Source organism: Dysidea avara, chromosome 10 (genome assembly GCF_963678975.1).
Source record: "Dysidea avara chromosome 10, odDysAvar1.4, whole genome shotgun sequence".
Taxonomy (NCBI): Eukaryota; Metazoa; Porifera; class Demospongiae; order Dictyoceratida; family Dysideidae; genus Dysidea; species Dysidea avara.
Window position 1 is genome coordinate 17,201,460 of NC_089281.1, and position 18,881 is coordinate 17,220,340.

Here is an 18,881-nt window from a genome sequence, read left to right on the forward strand (position 1 = left end):
TGGTAACACTATAGTCATGAAGTCTCAAGATATTGAGGGGATTTCAAAAGCTAGTACATGAGGTACACATGACGGTCAAGGGTAACATGATTGCTGTATTAGAGTATTTCAATCTTTAACAGTACTCTTGCACACACAGTGCGTGGTAATTAGAGAAGCAGTCTCTAATTGATAAGCTCCATGTAGAGAAAAGTATCTCACTAATGTATACACTAGCCCACAGTATTGTACACACTAACCAGTCGAGGTTTCCAGCCAGTAGCATTATGTGACAGAGAACAGTACATGAGAGTTGACTTGCTACCCGTCATTCCTCCACACACATTGGACTCCATCACTGGTCCACTATCAAATGTCAACAAGTCCCTAAAACAAGATGTGATGTAATCACAATCACCCTAGCCTCAGGGTGGATAATACTGACCACACCCACAATCGGGAAGTGTCATCTACCACCATGAAGACAGCTGGTCGATGGTTGGACCAATGAAGCCATTGAACTGCTGCACCTTGTGTTGATTGTGTCCAGCACAGTAATGGCTTCTCTCGGTGGATGTGGTGTAATCTTATACTGCCATCAAGACAGCCAACCTGTAGAATAGTAAGATGATGCGAGCGTGCAGGAAAAAGAAATCAACTTACAAGAAAGTGATCGGTTTGCCAAGGAGAAAAACTAATTGATGTAACTTTTGTAATATTTCCTAAAAAAGAAGCGCAGTAAATAAAGATGCAATGCATACCAATTTTGATACAAAAGAAGTTCATGGATTTAGTATTGTCTGCTCTTTGTAAAGTTTTCCACCAACTTACAACAGAGAGCATTACCACCCACACACCAGTATTCTTGATTTTTAACCAAGGTGACTGACTGATCAAGGTGACTGACTGATCACGGCTGACAGTCCATTTTTAAACTTCAAATTTACATGGTTTTGTGGCAACTCTAACAATGCAAACAAGGTTCAAGCGAGGTGTCACTGCATAGTGGGGTAATCAAAAATAAACTTCTCATCCAAAAAATGTGTAAATGTATGAGTAAAATTTGCCAGAAGGAAATATTTGGTAAATTAGTTACAACAATAATAACCTTGATAAGGAACAGTAGCAAAATTGCTGTCTACAAAAAATAGCTTTATATTTTGCACAAAAGTGGTTTGGTGTAGTAAAATGATGCCCATCTGGCGAAGTACAGATATATCACATAATTTTTCCATCATGTGGTAAGAATGTATTACCTAATTCACTAGTGTATTGAGATGGAATTGATCTCTTGCCATATCTGATAGTGTGCAATACTGCCCCCTCATCACAGCCAATATAGCAGTGGTTAGCATTGTGAGGATGGAATGCCATTGCAGTGAAGAGAACATCTCTATCATCGATGGTGGAGGAACTGTAAAAAGATGGTTGTATTTGCTAGTGTTGTGACGTGTGTCATTGTTACCGTGGGAGAAATGATGAAGCTAAGACAGTGGCAGTTCGTACAAGTTTCACTCGACCTCCAGGAGCTAACCCTATAAGGGATTAAGATGTGAGTGATTGACTTGCTGCACCCATTACATATACAACAATGACTAACCAAGATCACCCTCAGAACCAGAAGGATCAGGATTGTTAACTTCTACTATCACCTACATGTATAAAAAAGAACATTACACTACAAACACACTCAACACACGCACCACACACACACACACACACACACACACACACACACACACACACACACACACACACACACACACACACACACACACACACACACACACACACACACACTACACACACACTACACACTACATTACACACACACTACACACACACACACACACATTACACACACACACACACACACAACACTACACACACACTACACACAACACTACACACACACACACACACACACACACACACACACACTACACACTACATTACACACACACTACACACACACACACATTACACACACACACACACACAACACTACACACACACTACACACAACACTACACACACACACACACACACACACACACACACACACACACTACACTACACACACACTACACTACACACATACCACACACACACACACTATACTACACTACACTACACTACACTACACACATACACTACACACATACACTATACACACAACACACATTACACTACACACACACTACACTACACACACAACACACATACACTACACACACACTACACTACACAGTACACTACACACACAACACTACACACATACACACACATACACTACACTACACAGTACACTACACACACACCACAGACACACGCACACACTACACTACACTCACACATACACTATACTACACTACACACACTCACTACACTACACTACACACACAACACACACACATACTACACACACAATACACACCCATATGTTGAGTCTTCCTGAATGATCTAAAGTTGCCACTTGAAATGACAATCCCTGATTGTCCTCAGTCACAGGGGACTTGCTAGAATACCTAACACATACACCAACGCAATAAACCAGCAGGTACCCCCCACTACCTCAACTGATCTTCCTGTACAGACAGTGGACTGATGGAACATATAGGTACACTATGGTAAGAAGACAGTCCTGCTGTGATGAAGGTTGGTACTCGAGGAGTCCAACTGTATTTGGCTGACTGCTGGATCACTTGGTGTGTGTGCATGGACACTGGCTCTCGGAGGTCCCACAACACTACAGAACCATCATCCTGTGTGGGGAGATGTGATTATAAGATGAAAAATGTTTCTGTGTGTAGAATAATTCAGTAAGTGTATAATACAGTTGCTTACACTTCCTGCAAACACCAGTGAGGCCTTGAGTGGACTGAAACAGCAGCAAGATGGGTGGGGCTCTGATATCAGCACACTGCAAAAAAAAGTACAAGTACCAGGTTCACTCCTGAAATTAAAACTGTGATAATTCTGGTCCCTTGACATTCAACTTTTAGCCATACTACACTACTGCTGCAGTTAATTATCATGCTCCTTTGTATGACAGCTTTAAAGTAGTACTGCCACTGCTGCAGAATAGCACTTGCAATAAAATACAAGACACAACAAGGACTATGCCTGTTTAATGATGTGAACAAGTAAAGAATGTATAGCTTAGTAGTGAAATTTGATGAACCATAAAAAACAAGTAGAACATCAAGTGTGTTACCACCCATATACTGACAGAACATTGCTATAACACATTCTTAAAGTTTGGTAGTGGTGATTTTTGTTTTACAGTGACAGAGAATGGACTGGTCGTCTTCACTAGTTCTGCTACTGCTATTCTCCCTACTCTCTACCCTTCTTGTTTCTTCACATCAACAGTAAGTCATCTTATTAGTTATACTAACTTAGTCTTACAGGATAGTCTGTTAGTTGTAACTACATCATCATCACTGCTAGTAACAATTCTTTTATCAAACAACTAATGGTAGAAAAGTGTGAGACAAGAAGCAGTGAAATAGGAATGCTTTTGTAGACCAAAGAATAATATGTATGTATGTACAGTTAAAGTAAGCAAATTTATTTCTAGGCTAGCTTCATGTATTGTTCTCTGTGGGTAGGACTAGGTAACAGGCAGATAACTATGCAAAACAGCTACATAGCTTATTAGTAACTAGTAGAGGGGCACACGTTTTGTTGTACACTTATATAGTCTCATAAGTCTGGTGCCATTCTTTCCTTTGATGTGGTGTTATAGGCCACTCTAAAGATAGTTTCGGACTTGAGTCTACCTAACTAATACTAATGAAGGTATTGTGAGGCTGGTTTCTGGTCAAAAAAAAAAATTTTTTTGTGAGAAATTGCAAACCCCAATATGAGCACCTTAAGCAAAATACTCAAAAAACTGAACAGTCACAAAAACATGGATATTAATTACTATCACTTCTCTCTACAGGGATGATGACACACAACTTGCTACTCGTCACTACAAAAACAATGGCCACACCTCCAACAGAACTAAGGTAACTACAACACTTCACTACATCCTATATCACTACTACCTCACTACTACAGCGTTCCCAACCTACCACACCCTGTACTACCTCTAGTGAGGGACAAGCTATCTATGATACTACTACTACAACTAATCACATTGTCTGGGTCTGTAAGACTCATAAATGGATACCATTCCAGTAATATCACCTCTAACATGTAAATACTAATATATTCCTCCTCCTATTAACCACAGGTTGTCTCCATACACTGGACTAACCAAAGACCTTGCTGCTCAATCCTGTAAAGAAATTAAACAACAATTGATTGATAACTGTAATAAGCCTTCCATCAGTACAGTCTACTGGGTCAAGGATAAGCAGGTATGTTAGCTGCTTCTCATCATCTTCCTTACCTCACCAACAGGTCTACTGTGATATGAACTTGGATGGTGGAGGATGGACACTTGTATGGAAGAATTCATTCATGGACAACCTCCCACTATCTGACAACATGAGATATTACAGTCGATATTACAAGGATTGTACCAGTCCAGTTAATGGTGGATAGTGTAACATTCCTGACAAGGCAAGATTTAGTCCAACAGAGCAGATGATTGTAGCCTACCACAACACAGCTATAGTCTATGCATACAAGGGAATATTTAACCGCAACATCGACTATGACTGGAGTGGAGGAATTCTACTGAACTTTAAAATGATTGTGGATAAGTGCACAATACAAAATGGTGTCCAGCCAGCCCCTACAATCAATCATATTCCTGGTATTTCATTTGACAAGCTCTCGCCATATAACTATCGTAGTAACCATAATACACTTTCTGGATCACTGACGAGTCCTTCTGATTGTCGTTGGTGGGATTGCAATTTGCCATCATCCATTTCAGCATCCAAAAGAAATGTTCAGATGACGATGGCAATCTTTGTGCGCTAGTCACAGTCAACTCACACTACCGAACTAACAATAAGACACACTGAACTACTAGCTGTAGAACTCTATTATTGTTGTAACCATTAGAATGCAATCCCGTTGTAGTTACTAGTTGTACAACTAGTCACAGCTGAGCAGTCATAGTATCATATTCATTAATGTCATCTACACTTTACAAATAGTAATCAGAGCATAAAATATTGATTGTACTTATGGCTAATGCATTTAGTTATATGTGGTTAAAGCACCACCATGCATGTGTACAGAAAGTACAGCATGAGAAGGCATGTCAAGAGACTAATACAGCATGAGGCAAAGCTGAGTGCTGTATTGCCTTGAGACACCCCAAGCGCTGTATTTTTTTGTATACACAAGCATAGGTGATGCTTTAAATGTTATACTGTACTTCCTGGTCTTCTTGCTCAGAGCATTCATCTTGTGTGTCCAAACCGCTTCAGTTTTCTGGAATCAAACTATCAGTAAGTGTCCATTTCTAGTCATAGAACCAACTGGTAGGATTAGGCTGGATAGTTTTAGCAATTTACAATGTCACACACATGATCAACCATGCTGTCTGAGTGGGGTTATTTTCTTTACATAATTGTTCTGAATAACTGTACTGTATTTGCCCCCAATATCTACATAACTGACTCAGTTATTCAGCTAATTGGCACTGTATGGAAAATACAGTACACGGCAGTACTTTGATCCTCCCATTCAAAGTATAATATTGCATGTTTCATCTGCTTGCTTCCAAATTGGTAGACAGAACATTCACTCCCTTTATACTAAATGCTAGGTGCCCTAATGTGCAGCTCTATAGTATGGTGTAATGCTTATACACATCTGTGAAGTCTACAATTCTACCAGAAACAATAAAGTGGGATAGTGTACCAAGCCGCATACTCTAGAAGCAGTGTGACCATATTATTAATACTGATTACAGTGTTGGGTTCGTGGTGCTGGCTTGAATTAGAATGTGATTTGTACTCAGGTTTGTGATTATTCAGCCTGCAACATTGATGATAATAGAAAAGTAATATAGTCTATTAAATATACAGTAAAATACATTCTAAACAGTAAACACTACTATATAAATACCATACTGTTCATGCCAATTATGCAAGTAAAACTACATGCAACTACCATGTATATTAAAGTAATAAAACATAGTTGAAGTTCATTTCAACCTGTTCTGGAAGTTCTGGTTTCTACATTGTTCTGTGCCAATAATAGATTTTGGAATATTTCATTGAGTGACTGCCTCCTTGCCAACCTTCTGACAGTTGTACAGTTGGTAGTGATAAGTAGAGTTGGTAAGGAGAATTGAAGGTTCTGCATGTGCCTGATGTAGTGTTTGCTTTATTAGAATGATTTAGCAGATCTTCATATATATGAGCATCATTTATTCAAGTAAATTGACTACTTTTTGACTGAGCTATCACACAATTGCTTGGATAAGGTAGCTATTACTTTATCTCACATAAAATGTTAAGTCATACTTCTCTGACTATCTTGGGTACTATATGATACTCACAAAAATGAATGAAATCATGTGCAAAAACACCTTGGCTATCAAAAAAGCAATATAGTAAGGGATCATCCATTATTTTCAGCGTTTTAGCAAGAGTACAGAGTACACTAGGGGAGTAAATTCACCTGTACGCTTTTTAAACATGTTGGTCTTAGAGCATCACATAAAGGAATGATTCGGCGTAGACCCAAACCACGCATACACCACATTTTGGATCCAATGAAGCGTAGTAGTGCTTATTTCCCAACTGATGTAGCCAACCAGAGCATTCACGAATGATTCAATTGAGTACTAGTATTCAGATAGAATGTTTATGGTGATTGACTGCTGTAGGAGCTGGCTATACAGCCAAGTATAGTGTACACAAAGCTATATACAGTGTTGGGGCAATTACTTTTTAAAAGTATCTTGTTACATATTCCATGCATACCAAAAGAAATGGTGCCGCGTGCTCCAGTTATATTACTTATTGTCTGAAAAGTGAAGTATCCATTATGTTTCGTTGTCTGCTATGTTCAACCCGTTACACAGCAGTACGAATCAAGAACTGTTCGAAAAGCACCTCTGCAATCAAAAGAGCCACTACGGACAGTTTCCGTTACGAAGGGAAGCCATCACGTGCTACCACCAAATCGACACTTTTCACTGTCAGCAAAGATAAAGGAGGATACTGGTAAATCCATGAAGAATGCATTGTATGTACTGCGGTATGCCAAAAGGCACCAGTTGGGCCGAAGTGACGTCAAACAATGAAAAATCAAGCTCACAGCCTTAGCCATTATCAATTTACGCTTGTCTGAAGGCATCAGGCAGTCAGTCAGTAGAAGATTCCATTAAATAAATTATTTTTAAAATTCCGTAGCAACTTGTTGAAAGCATTTCAGGTCAATCTGAAAGCTTGATTGGGCTTAGTTTTACTTTTGCTTTACCTCACTATTAGCACTAGAAGCATGAAATCATTACAGAGCCATCAAAACAGATAATAGAGAGACACCAAATTATTGGAAGGAGTACCTTTCTGATTCCAGCTGGTCAACTTGTATTACAAATCCACAACTGGGTGATGTAGCACAAGATTACAGTCTTAGTGACATGGTATAAGGACACTTATAATAATGTTGTGCAAAGCAAGACTTTCAAATGAAGAGGTGATATTCTAACAATGTTTTAACCCAAGAGTGAATATCTCACTAAGGTGGTCATGTTTCTTACTAACACATTTTTGTACAAACCAGATATTTATAGTAAGGACCAAACTTACACATACAAAAGACAGTTATACAAGTAATTCTATGCAACAGAAAGGCAACAAAATTATATCTTTCTGTGCATAACCAAGACCATTAAAATATCCACACAGGAAGGCACAACAGATGTTGTATAAGTCACACTATCCTACACTCACATCACTAACATTGGTGTGTACCTATCCTAACACAATGGGATAACCACTCGCTGATATTCATGTCACATTCCTAGACACTAGTCTATTTCTGACTATAGCACAGAAGTTGTCGTGTTGTGAACAATGGACTGGTCATATTCACTAGTTCTGCTGTTGTTGTTCTCACTATTCTCTACTCTTCTAGTCACTTCACATCAACAGTGAGTTGTCTCATTACTAATCAACTATAACTCAGTCTTACAGGATAGTTTTAAAATTGTACATCATTATCACTACCAATATACTAGTAATAGCTAGCAACAATTCTTTACTACATAACTATATGGTAGAAAAGTATTGAGACAAGAAGCAGTGAAATAGGATTATAAGTAGATCAAAGAATAATATGAATGCATACCAGTCTGGTTAAGTCATCACAGAATATAGTATTTAAAATGTATTTAGAATAATTATAAGTATTTAATGACTTCTAATAGAGCCACACACCACTTAAACAAAATACTCTAATAGAACACTCAAAACAACATGGACACTAACCACTGTCACTTCTCTATACAGGGATGATGACACACAACTTGCTACTCGTCACTACAATAACAATGGCCACACCTCCAACAGAACTAAGGTAACTACAACACTTCACTACATCCTATATCACTACTACCTCACTACTACAGCGTTCCCAACCTACCACACCCTGTACTACCTCTAGTGAGGGACAAGCTATCTATGATACTACTACTACAACTAATCACATTGTCTGGGTCTGTAAGACTCATAAATGGATACCATTCCAGTAATATCACCTCTAACATGTCAATACTAATATATTCCTCCTCCTATTAACCACAGGTTGTCTCCGTACACTGGACTAACCAAAGACCTTGCTGCTCAATCCTGTAAAGAAATTAAACAACAATTGATTGATAACTGTAATAAGCCTCCCATCAGTACAGTCTACTGGGTAAAGGATAAACAGGTATGTTAGCTACTTCTCATCATCTTCCTCACTCCATCACTCACTACATCTTCTACTAACAGGTCTATTGTGATATGAACTTGGATGGTGGAGGATGGACACTTGTATGGAAGAATTCATTCATGGACAACCTCCCACTATCTGACAACATGAGATATTACAGTGGATATTATAAGCATTGTATTAGTCCAGTTAATGGTGGATGGTGTAACATTCCTGACAAGGCAAACTTTAGTCCCACAGAACAGATGATCGTAGCCTACCACGACACAGATCTAGTCTATGCATACAAGGGAATATTCAACCGCAACATTGACTATGACTGGAGTGGAGGAATTCTACTGAACTTTATAATGATCGTAGATGAGTGCACAGCTAGCACTGGTGTCCAGCCAGCTCCTGCGGCTGACAGTGTTCCTGGTATTACATTTGACAAGAGAACACCATATGACTATTACGGTAATCATAACACACTTGCTGGATCACTGACTAGTCCTATTGAACGTCGCTGGTGGGACTGCCACCTACCATCATCCATTTCAGAAACACAACGTGGTGTTCAGATGACAATGACAATCTTTGTGCGCTAGTCACAGTCATCTCACACTACTGAACTAACAATGTGACACACTGAGCTACTAGCTGTAGAACTCTACTACACACACTATAGTATTATCGTTGTAACCATTAGGATGCTATCCAAAAGTGTTCATATACTGTAAGTGAATTAGTTGGAAGCCTATTCATTTACAAGCAGGGCTTCAATGAACTACTCTTGCTATCTTGTAGTAGCCATATCATATAGTGTTGCAAAAAAATATTATGCCTGTCATGCAAGTCAACAGAATAATATGTAACAGCAACAAAAAGATAGTGTGTAGATACATACTTATGCATTTCTAAACATACATATGATCCCATTACCCTGTTAGACAAAAACAATATGTGACCCGGTCTGCGAAAAGGGATCTTATAGCCTTTCCAAATTGTCAAGTTTGACTAATCATAACTCCTCACGTTTTCAACCTATCACCTTCATATTACATCAAACCATAGTGCTATGTTAGGGATATAAGGAGACTAAATTTCAGGGTGATACCACATTCACAAGTCAAGTTACAGGTTGCCAAGTACATGCAGTTGAAAAGGCTATAAGACCCTTTTCGAAGACTGGGTTACATACTAGAATTGACCACACCAGCTGCGAGCACATCTTATAACACAGCAACTTTGAACTCACTTCAACGGTTGAGACAGGTCCCCAGTATTCCATACACAAACTATTCCCTTGGACTGTAGTCCTCCTTCATGTTGCTATGGTATTCGAATAAAACACTGGCTCACATGAAATGAGCTCACAGCTTTAGTTTTTGGATGTGACGTGAATCCAGTTAACAACAAATTACCATGGCTTTGAGAGAAATGGAGGCTGTTGGCATGACGACCTATGAGAATAATCATCAAGTATGTATACTTAGACAACAAATTATTTTAAATTGCCTAAATTTAAGAAAGCCATGTACGTGAGCAAGCAACTGACAACTTGTATGTCATCTTGATAATACCAGGAACGTGCATGATCATATCCATGCACAAGTCACATTTTTCAAATTATCCATAACCCACATTAAATTATTCTGTGATTAGTGTCAGTTCCTTAATACACACATACCACTCTCACCAGCTAGAAATGACTGTGTGGAAGGCACCCTAACACAGCCAGCACTAAAGGAAAGTTGTTCAGTGATGTTGACTTGTTGATCCTTGGCTCCAAATTGTTGGATGTTCTCCGCCAGTAGAACACACATGACCTGACAAGAAACAACAACCACACTTGACATTAGCACACTGAAACTGACTTACTTAGGTCACTGTGTAATAAGGTCACTTAAACATGAAAATTTCCAAAATTAATGTGTCATTTGTGTACAAAGTGACCTGCCTACTTAATAAGGTACGTAAGATACTTTGATCCATTACTATGCAGCAATTTCGCTGCACTATGAAATACAGGACACTTGTTTGACCACAGGATTCTAAATGATTACATCAACTTGTGCCATTTCACATATGTACGACCATCCTCTTTACAATTGTTGTGTAATACACAGGAGTCTTGCCAAGTAAAGAGTCTAAATTTAGGGATCCATGTGGAGGATTAAGCTGGCTTACTTGACTAGCACTCTGCAGAAATCTAGTCAGCCCCATAGCATCCTTATCAGATAGTAGATTGTTGGTTACATCATTACTGGTTGTGATGTCATCATCGTCGTCCTTGTTGTCACAGCCCCACCCCTTGAGGTCTTCTGGAGGCCACTGTACCCACCGATCCATTGTTGTGATGCCATCTGTCTGTGCCTCCCTAGCAGTACTGTCTTCTCCAGTCTGACAGGACACCTGTGGTGTAGTGTATGGTAAAATAAAGAACGATGTTATAAGGTCTAAACAGACTTAAACAACAGTTAGAGGATGATGCATAAAAGAGATCAATAGAGATGAATATAGTGATGTGCAATAATATCGATAGTGTGATAATTGTATTGCAGTGGTTCATTATCGCAATATGATAATAGCTTGTGATTATTGTGAGCACCAATATTAGACATTCTTACCTTGCCAGAATTACTCGAACAATTTAAGCATTCATTTGTTTATTCAATTATGTATTCTAATTGTTTTCTGTGATTGAACTTTGCTGTATTATGGCATGACATATGTATATACATTCGGGTATACAGGATGTGCCTTTACCTGTGTTCATAAAGAATAAGTAAAATTAGTGCTACATTACGCATCTTATCATTTGGATTTACTACCGTGATAACTATCATATCGTGATGCAATTATCGTGATTAGTCGATATAGTTGCAAACTTATTATCGCACATCACTAGATGAATACAGATCTTAGTAAATCCAGATGCTTACAAACATCAAGAACACAACAACCTTGTAGTATTTGTAAGCTTCAAACAAAACCATATACAAAAGAACAGTATTGAAATTATCCGTAGCCCATACATGTAGATTGCTGGTTCAAAAACGGCTCAAGGGTTGATATTAGCACTTTGTATCTTTATCCAGCACAGGGGTGTACATCATAAACAACTGTATGAATGAAAAAGAAAAACTCTCTTGAGCCGGATTTGAACCAGCGACCTGTGGATTACTATACACACTACAGTCCACCGCTCTACCAACTGAGCTATCAAAGGACTGACATGTCAACCAAGATTGAATACATTATATTTCTACTGCATTTTCGAATGTAAATATTTTTGTGGATCAATCAAAATTTTTGAGGTGGAAATTTTTCGCAAATCACCCTTTTAGGGGGAAATTTTTTGCATGCTAGTCATTTGAAGTAGAGACAGGTATACACACTGTACCACTACAATTGGGTCACCAGTAGAGCTTTAATACGCATGATAGCTATAATTACGCTGTGGCCAATGTGTTTGTGGTGATGGCTGAAAAAAGATGATGGCGGTCACTGGTGGTAATCCGTAGAATACCACGTCCCCAAAATAATCCTCCCCTCTTCTGATTTTCCTTTGGTTTTCCATGAAGGTATCTATCCCTCACGCCATATCAACTAGCATTACTAACAGCAACAATTCTAGAAGATAGTGCTGTTCCAACCAGCAAACCACTGGGATTTTGCAGCAACACAGTATCTTCATGCTTAAAGTATTACAGTAATGCCTTTTGGATTGAGTGATTAAGACAAATGCTTTGAGTACAAATTTCTAGGGGAAATTTTTCATGAATAGCTGTCAATCTGCAAAAATCACAAAATTTTCCCCCTTTGAAAGAAAACCCCACTATATAGTACTCTTTATTCTGAGTTATTCTCTTATTTGTTTTTATTCTGAATGCCCTATAGTTTTGTAAAGAACAAAGATAGGCACTCAAAATAGGTCCATCCAGCTCAGTTGGTAGAGTGGTGGATTGTAGTGTGTGTCGTAATCCTTAGGATGCCAATTCAAATCCAAATCTGGCTCAAGAGATTTTAATTTTATCATTCATTGTTGTTTTATTAGTTTACGCTATCCTTATTGATTAACATGTGTACGTTGTGGTAACAAAAACTAGTGAGAGATCAGAACCAGGGAGACCAGAATAGTGAAAATTTGCAGATTTAAAAATAACAAATAAAATAAAAATCCCTTGAGCCGGATTTGAACCAGCGACCTATGGATTACTACACACACTACAGTCCACCGCTCTACCAACTGAGCTATCAAGGGATAGACACTCCAGCACTACTTGATTTTGCTCTTTATAACAAACATGTTCATTGATATAAAAACCTGACTCGCCTCTTTGGGTAACATTTGTGCAGACCTAGGCAGGCAACTGCCTTTAGACAAGTGAATCAATTTGGAACTTTTAAAATTGGTGTAGAGAGATGGCCTGCCAACTAGGGAGGCCACTAAGACAGGTTCTACTATTGTTTGTTTGAGCACACAGAATTGCCTTCTTTTAATTGTTAACTTTAAGTTCCATGCGTTGACATGTCCACATACATAAAGAATTAATTTCTTTTACTGTACTGTTGTACAGACCCAGCATTACTGTATACAGCTGAGCGCACACATACTGAATTACACTACACTACACTACACACGCACTGCACACTTTACTACACTACCCACATACCATATTGCCTTGAATTACGGCCGGTCTCGTATAAATTCCTGGTCCTGTTTAGTCACCGGGGTATACAGCATCATAACAAAAATAAACGCCGGGTTTCAAATAACACCTGGTCTCAAATAAACATCTAGTGCAGTCATTATTTTTAACAATTCCAGACAGTGTTATAAACGATGAAGTGAATAACGTTTTATAGAGTTCCTTTTAAGCTTGAATCTGTGAAATATGCTGAGGGAAACATCAAGGAGAGTCCAGGAGAGTACAACACCAAGGTATGAAGTTGACTCGTGAATGCTGATCAGGTATATTGTTATTGTTATAATTGTTATTAGCGCTTTACAGTGACCAGCACTGAAGGTCTGACAGCAACATGTGCTGCAGCTATATAAACACCGGTCTTGTATAGTCGCCGGTCTTGTTTAGTAGCCGGGGTAAAAAGTTGCTTGAAAGAAATAAACGCCAGAGCCGTAATTCGAGACAATATGGTAAACACACACACACACACACACACACACACACACACACACACACACACACACACACACACACACACACACATACACACACACATATCCCAAGACAATCTCACAAAATCAAATAAACTGAAATCACATTTCTTGTTTAACAACAACAAAACATGCATAACTTTGAGGGAAGACGACCATGTATTTAACAAATATATTATATACTGTAGTGCTATAGTCTATAGACTACCACAGGTACCTATATAAGAATTTTAAGGAATTATAAAAAAAAGTAGGGAAACAAGGGAGGTGACTATACCTGCCGATATACTAGTAGACAATTAATCCCTATGATCCGCTAATCAAACTTAAAATTCCTAATTGTTCCTTATACCTGTTTGTTCAGTTTTTATGTAACATTATTATGACTGGTGAACCCACTCATGCCGCATCCAAAAAAAGGATGGTACCAGAGTTAATGTTTTCATCTGAACATGTGCCCCAGCTATCAATTACTGACTCAAAAGTGAAGTGGCCATTATGTTTCACTATCAGCTGTGTTCAGCCCGTTACACAGCGTTACTAACGATCTGCAATCAATCCAATCACCATGAAAAATATGGACAATTCGCATGCCCAACTATCAATTACTAAAGTGGTCTAGGAAGTGGCCATTATGCTTTGATTTTAGCTATGTTCAGCCTGTTTCACAGCATTACAAATGTAGAACAGTAGGAGAGGCACCTCTGCAATCAATCCAGTCACCACGGAAAATACAGATGATACCCGTTTATGTATGGGAGTTATTGCACTACCACAAATCAACGAGGATAATATTGTGAAGTTGGTTTTTGGGTGATAATTTGGCCAGAAAAATCCAAACTTCCATGATCTCTAATATACTAGTACCGTACTGCATGCTAAAGAGTGAAGCTGAACAACATTGAAGTGGTCCATTCCTAGTTGGTAGAGTGGTGGACTGTAGTGTGTGTAGTAATCCATAGGTCACTGGTTCAAAACTGGCTTAAGGGAGTTACAAATTTCAAAAGTCATTCTGCCTCAGCAATACTTCCCATCTACTACACGGATCATGAAAGTAAGGAAGTTGGTCTTTGGGTGATATTTTTGGATCAGAAATGTGCAAACTTTAATGATCCCTACTATGTACACTTTGGTATAGTAACAAACTGCACCACATTAAAACAAGTATAAGAAAAAAAATGGAATTGTAAATTAGATTAGGGACAGTGTATAATGCTGCAATAAAAAGTACTGAAACAGCTGGATCGGAGTAGTACATTGCACAGTAGGGATATTCACTTCTTATTGTTTTACAGTATTTGGACATTACGTACTACTCCGATCCAGCTTGTTTCAGTACTTTTTATTGCAGCATTATACACTGTCCCTAATCTAATTTAAAATTCCAAATTTTTTCTTATACTTGTTTGTGAAGTTTTTTTTGCAAGCTCATGACTACTAAATATATGCTGAGTTACTCACAGCACTATTATACTAGATTATGACTCATACAATAACAACTGATCAGTGGGTGTGGCTCTACATAAGCCTGCAGACAATAATGGACGTGGATTCGTGCATACCTACAGACTGATGAATGGGCGTGGCTACCATATGTCTACAGACAGTAATGTACGTAAGTGGACGTGGATTCGTGCATACCTACACACTGATGAATGCACGTGGCTACCATATGTCTACAGACAGTAATTTATGTAAGTGGGCGTGGCTCATGAAAGAAGCAGAGCTACGCTATGATGTGTAGTAACACGTCCACATTTAATTTAGCAACTACTGTGTAGATTAGATCTGTGGTCACACGTTAGTCTGAGGATTCACATACTTGTCTCTTTTTTGTTGTACACATTCATCATAATCATGATGGTCTTCTCCCCTTTTCCGTGGGGTAAGACCCAAATAATCTGTAAAGCAGGACCGACTCAGTTTAACATTGTTACTAAATAAACTATATTTATTGACTTACACATTGCTATAAAGTTCGCCGTGAGTTGCTCTCTCTGATCGATATCAACAGCGAGTCACGTACGCGTGTGTTTCTGGTGCAACTGGCGATCACGTGCATTCGAATAGTTTGATGCAATATACACTGGTATGGAAGCCGTACTGTAGTCTATTAACACTCAGCGGTAGAACCTTGACTGATGGCCATGGTAAAGAAGGATAAAAGGTAAGACAATAGCGCAAGCATTGTATGCTTATCAATATACCAAAGGTTTTTTCTTAAGCAAACTAGAAACGTTTCTGTGAAAAATTAGGGCTGTAGCTGTAGCCAAATTTCCGCTACGCTTGACTGAAGGCATCAGGCAGGCAGGCAGGCAGTAGAAAATTCTGTTGAATAATTTTTTTTCTAAATTCTGTAGCAACTTGACGCAAACATTTTGGGTCGGTTTGAAGACACTTTTGTGCTTGGTTTTACCCAACCAATACTGTCATGTCGATGTGAGGAAAAATCGTGGCAGGTTTTTGGGTTATATTATATCACGGATCACCCCCACACCTTCGATGTCCCTAATATACAATACTATCATACTGTATGATATGCTAAATATACATTCTTCAGCAGAACAATCACTTAACCATTTTAAAAAACTAGACAGATGCTACCAGCTCCCATGTGCACTGTAGCTACTTTGGTCATCAGGAAAATCAACTTCGCATGCGACGTCTTCATTATCCAAGTAATCATTATAGTTGCCATCTCTTGCCTTGGACAATTCTGCTAGCAAAAGTGACATGTCTAGATGGAGTTTCAGCCATCTGGGCAATCAACAGCGGTCAGAGTTACAAGAAGACACAAAGGTATGCGGCTTACTTTATGAAGTCATTTTTCACAGCATATAGTGTAGTTCAACACCCTTTCCCCATTATATACTCTTTGGCTTTGAACAGTAGAAAAGAAACAAAAAAAGAAAAAAAAAACAATCCCTTGAGCTGGATTTTAACCAGCAACCTATGGATACACACACACACACTACAGTCCACTGCTCTACCAAATGAGCTATCAAGGGATGGATGGTCACATGTAGAATTCATAATATACATGGCTTCAATCATTCTAAGCCACTATTCATGCAATTATAGGTACTGTCTTCTGAATTTCTAAAGAGTGTTAACCCCTTGATAGTCAGTTTAGTAGAACGGTGGGCTATAGTGTGTGTAGCAATCAAGATATTCAAAAGATTGGTCTTCCACTGTGCAACTGGTCTAAACTACTCTAAAATGAAGATACATGACATCAGCATTCTTAAACCACTCATGCACCCACAACTGGCTTGTCTACCAGCAACAAATGAGAATAAAGAAAGTTGTCAGCTTTCTTGGCCTGTAGTAAACATTTCAATCAAGCTCTGACATTTGTGTTCACCACAACTAACTGGTAAAAGAAGATAACTATACGGAAGGTTCTACTTTGGAATGCAATGCTTATTGCAGATATAGGGACAATCCATGTATATCACAAATCAGTTATCATATTATTGCATGCTATATAATGGAATAAAAACAAAATCCCACAAGTATGCAAAACTAACTTCACAAGCACTGTAGGAAAGCTAAAAATGACTTCACATGGCTCTGACCCAGTAGATCATTTAAGGAAAACACAATACTCATTTAGGGATAAACTGCACTTCTCTATCATATTAAAAAGTACAAAACACAGAATGGAAAAAAAAACCATCCCTTGAGCCGGATTTGAACCAGCGACCTATGGATTACTACACACACTACAGTCCACCGCTCTACCAACTGAGCTATCAAGGGATGAACACTTCAATATTGCTTAGTTCATTATTTATGAGGAATAAGATTTGTGCATGCTCAATAATGCAGGAGACATACCCAGTATCAAGTACATTAGTTGGCATCACAAAGGTTTGTAACAACCAGCACACACCAATGTTAGTATTGGATCACAAAGGTTTGCTTTTTCCCTCCAAAATCTATCAACCACACACACACCAGTTTTAAAAGCTATTACAACTAGACTTGGTGGGATTGATCGTATTTGAAAGATGCAGGCTTGTAAATGATTCAAAACGTTATCATTTTTTCTTGACTAACTTACCAACTACTGTACCTGATTCCCTCAGATAATTGCAACCATGCCTAATGCAACTTAATTTAGATGCCAGGTACAGGTCTTATCACACACCACAGAAGGTATACATAGGGTACATTATGGATGCATCATTTGTTGTTTCACACTGCTTTCATTTAAAAATGATTCTACAGGCAATGATAACAATCAAAAGTTTTGTGTACTTTACTCCATGTGTAGCAAGCAAAGTACAGTTGAAACTAAGCCACTTCTTTATCAGTAACGTGTGTAGCACATCAGTACATTAGGTTAATACACTCTATTAATTCAAATATACTACTTACTTACGTATGTTACAAGTATAAGGAAAAATTAGGGATTAAAAATGTACACAAGTATCAAACGGATGGTAGTACCGTTTAAGTAGGGATCGCGGTGAAACTTTCATGCGCCACCCAAACTTCTGCCTTTAAAAATCATTCTAGGGACATTTTATGCCACGAAAATCACCTTTATGGAATAGTACTAGTTCATATAATACATAAAACAGCATTAAAACAAAAAAACACTTACAACTCACAACACTTACATCAATTACAACAAAACACTTACTGGTAGCCGGATATAATTTTTTTTAAATTGCCAAAACTCGAATTTCATTCTCACTACTGCTTCACTGCCTCACTGCCTCACTGACAACAGTCACAAGGCTAGAGGCCAAACGAAGTAGCACACAGCCACCATTTACGCCACAATAACAAACTAACCAGTGGGATGTGCCTTTTGGGGTTTCGTCAAGTGTAGGCCCTCTGTGTCTTGTCTTTTCTTTCATCTTCAATCAGG

The 18,881-nt window shown here is 38.4% G+C and overlaps 1 protein-coding gene, 1 long non-coding RNA gene and 4 other non-coding genes across 8 annotated transcripts in view; 1 reads left to right on the plus strand and 5 right to left on the minus strand.

The window, feature by feature from the left end:
* The window catches only part of LOC136269124 (cytoplasmic dynein 2 intermediate chain 1-like), a 36,074-nt gene that overhangs the window by 710 nt on the left and 16,483 nt on the right, over window positions 1-18,881 (minus strand). For all 3 annotated transcript variants that reach the window (XM_066064600.1, XM_066064599.1, XM_066064601.1), the window contains 13 exons: window positions 11,008-11,232; window positions 10,517-10,646; window positions 10,195-10,280; window positions 10,076-10,149; window positions 2,827-2,902; window positions 2,554-2,744; window positions 2,417-2,507; window positions 1,580-1,631; window positions 1,445-1,514; window positions 1,236-1,393; window positions 643-701; window positions 425-591; window positions 240-366 (listed from right to left, as the gene is read on the minus strand). In XM_066064600.1, the coding sequence (XP_065920672.1) occupies window positions 240-366; window positions 425-591; window positions 643-701; window positions 1,236-1,393; window positions 1,445-1,514; window positions 1,580-1,631; window positions 2,417-2,507; window positions 2,554-2,744; window positions 2,827-2,902; window positions 10,076-10,149; window positions 10,195-10,280; window positions 10,517-10,646; window positions 11,008-11,232 (1,506 nt within the window). The remainder of the gene's footprint in view (window positions 1-239; window positions 367-424; window positions 592-642; window positions 702-1,235; window positions 1,394-1,444; window positions 1,515-1,579; window positions 1,632-2,416; window positions 2,508-2,553; window positions 2,745-2,826; window positions 2,903-10,075; window positions 10,150-10,194; window positions 10,281-10,516; window positions 10,647-11,007; window positions 11,233-18,881) is intronic.
* On the plus strand, window positions 3,991-5,103 carry LOC136269143 (uncharacterized). Its single transcript, XR_010707233.1, has 3 exons — window positions 3,991-4,166; window positions 4,223-4,349; window positions 4,393-5,103. It is a non-coding gene; the product is annotated as an uncharacterized lncRNA (long non-coding RNA).
* On the minus strand, window positions 11,966-12,049 carry Trnay-gua (transfer RNA tyrosine (anticodon GUA)). The gene is given in 2 exon segments: window positions 11,966-12,001; window positions 12,013-12,049. It is a non-coding gene; the product is annotated as a tRNA-Tyr (tRNA).
* Window positions 13,001-13,084, minus strand: Trnay-gua (transfer RNA tyrosine (anticodon GUA)). The gene is given in 2 exon segments: window positions 13,001-13,036; window positions 13,048-13,084. It is a non-coding gene; the product is annotated as a tRNA-Tyr (tRNA).
* Trnay-gua (transfer RNA tyrosine (anticodon GUA)) lies at window positions 16,922-17,007 on the minus strand. Its single transcript is given in 2 exon segments — window positions 16,922-16,957; window positions 16,971-17,007. It is a non-coding gene; the product is annotated as a tRNA-Tyr (tRNA).
* Window positions 17,678-17,761, minus strand: Trnay-gua (transfer RNA tyrosine (anticodon GUA)). Its single transcript is given in 2 exon segments — window positions 17,678-17,713; window positions 17,725-17,761. It is a non-coding gene; the product is annotated as a tRNA-Tyr (tRNA).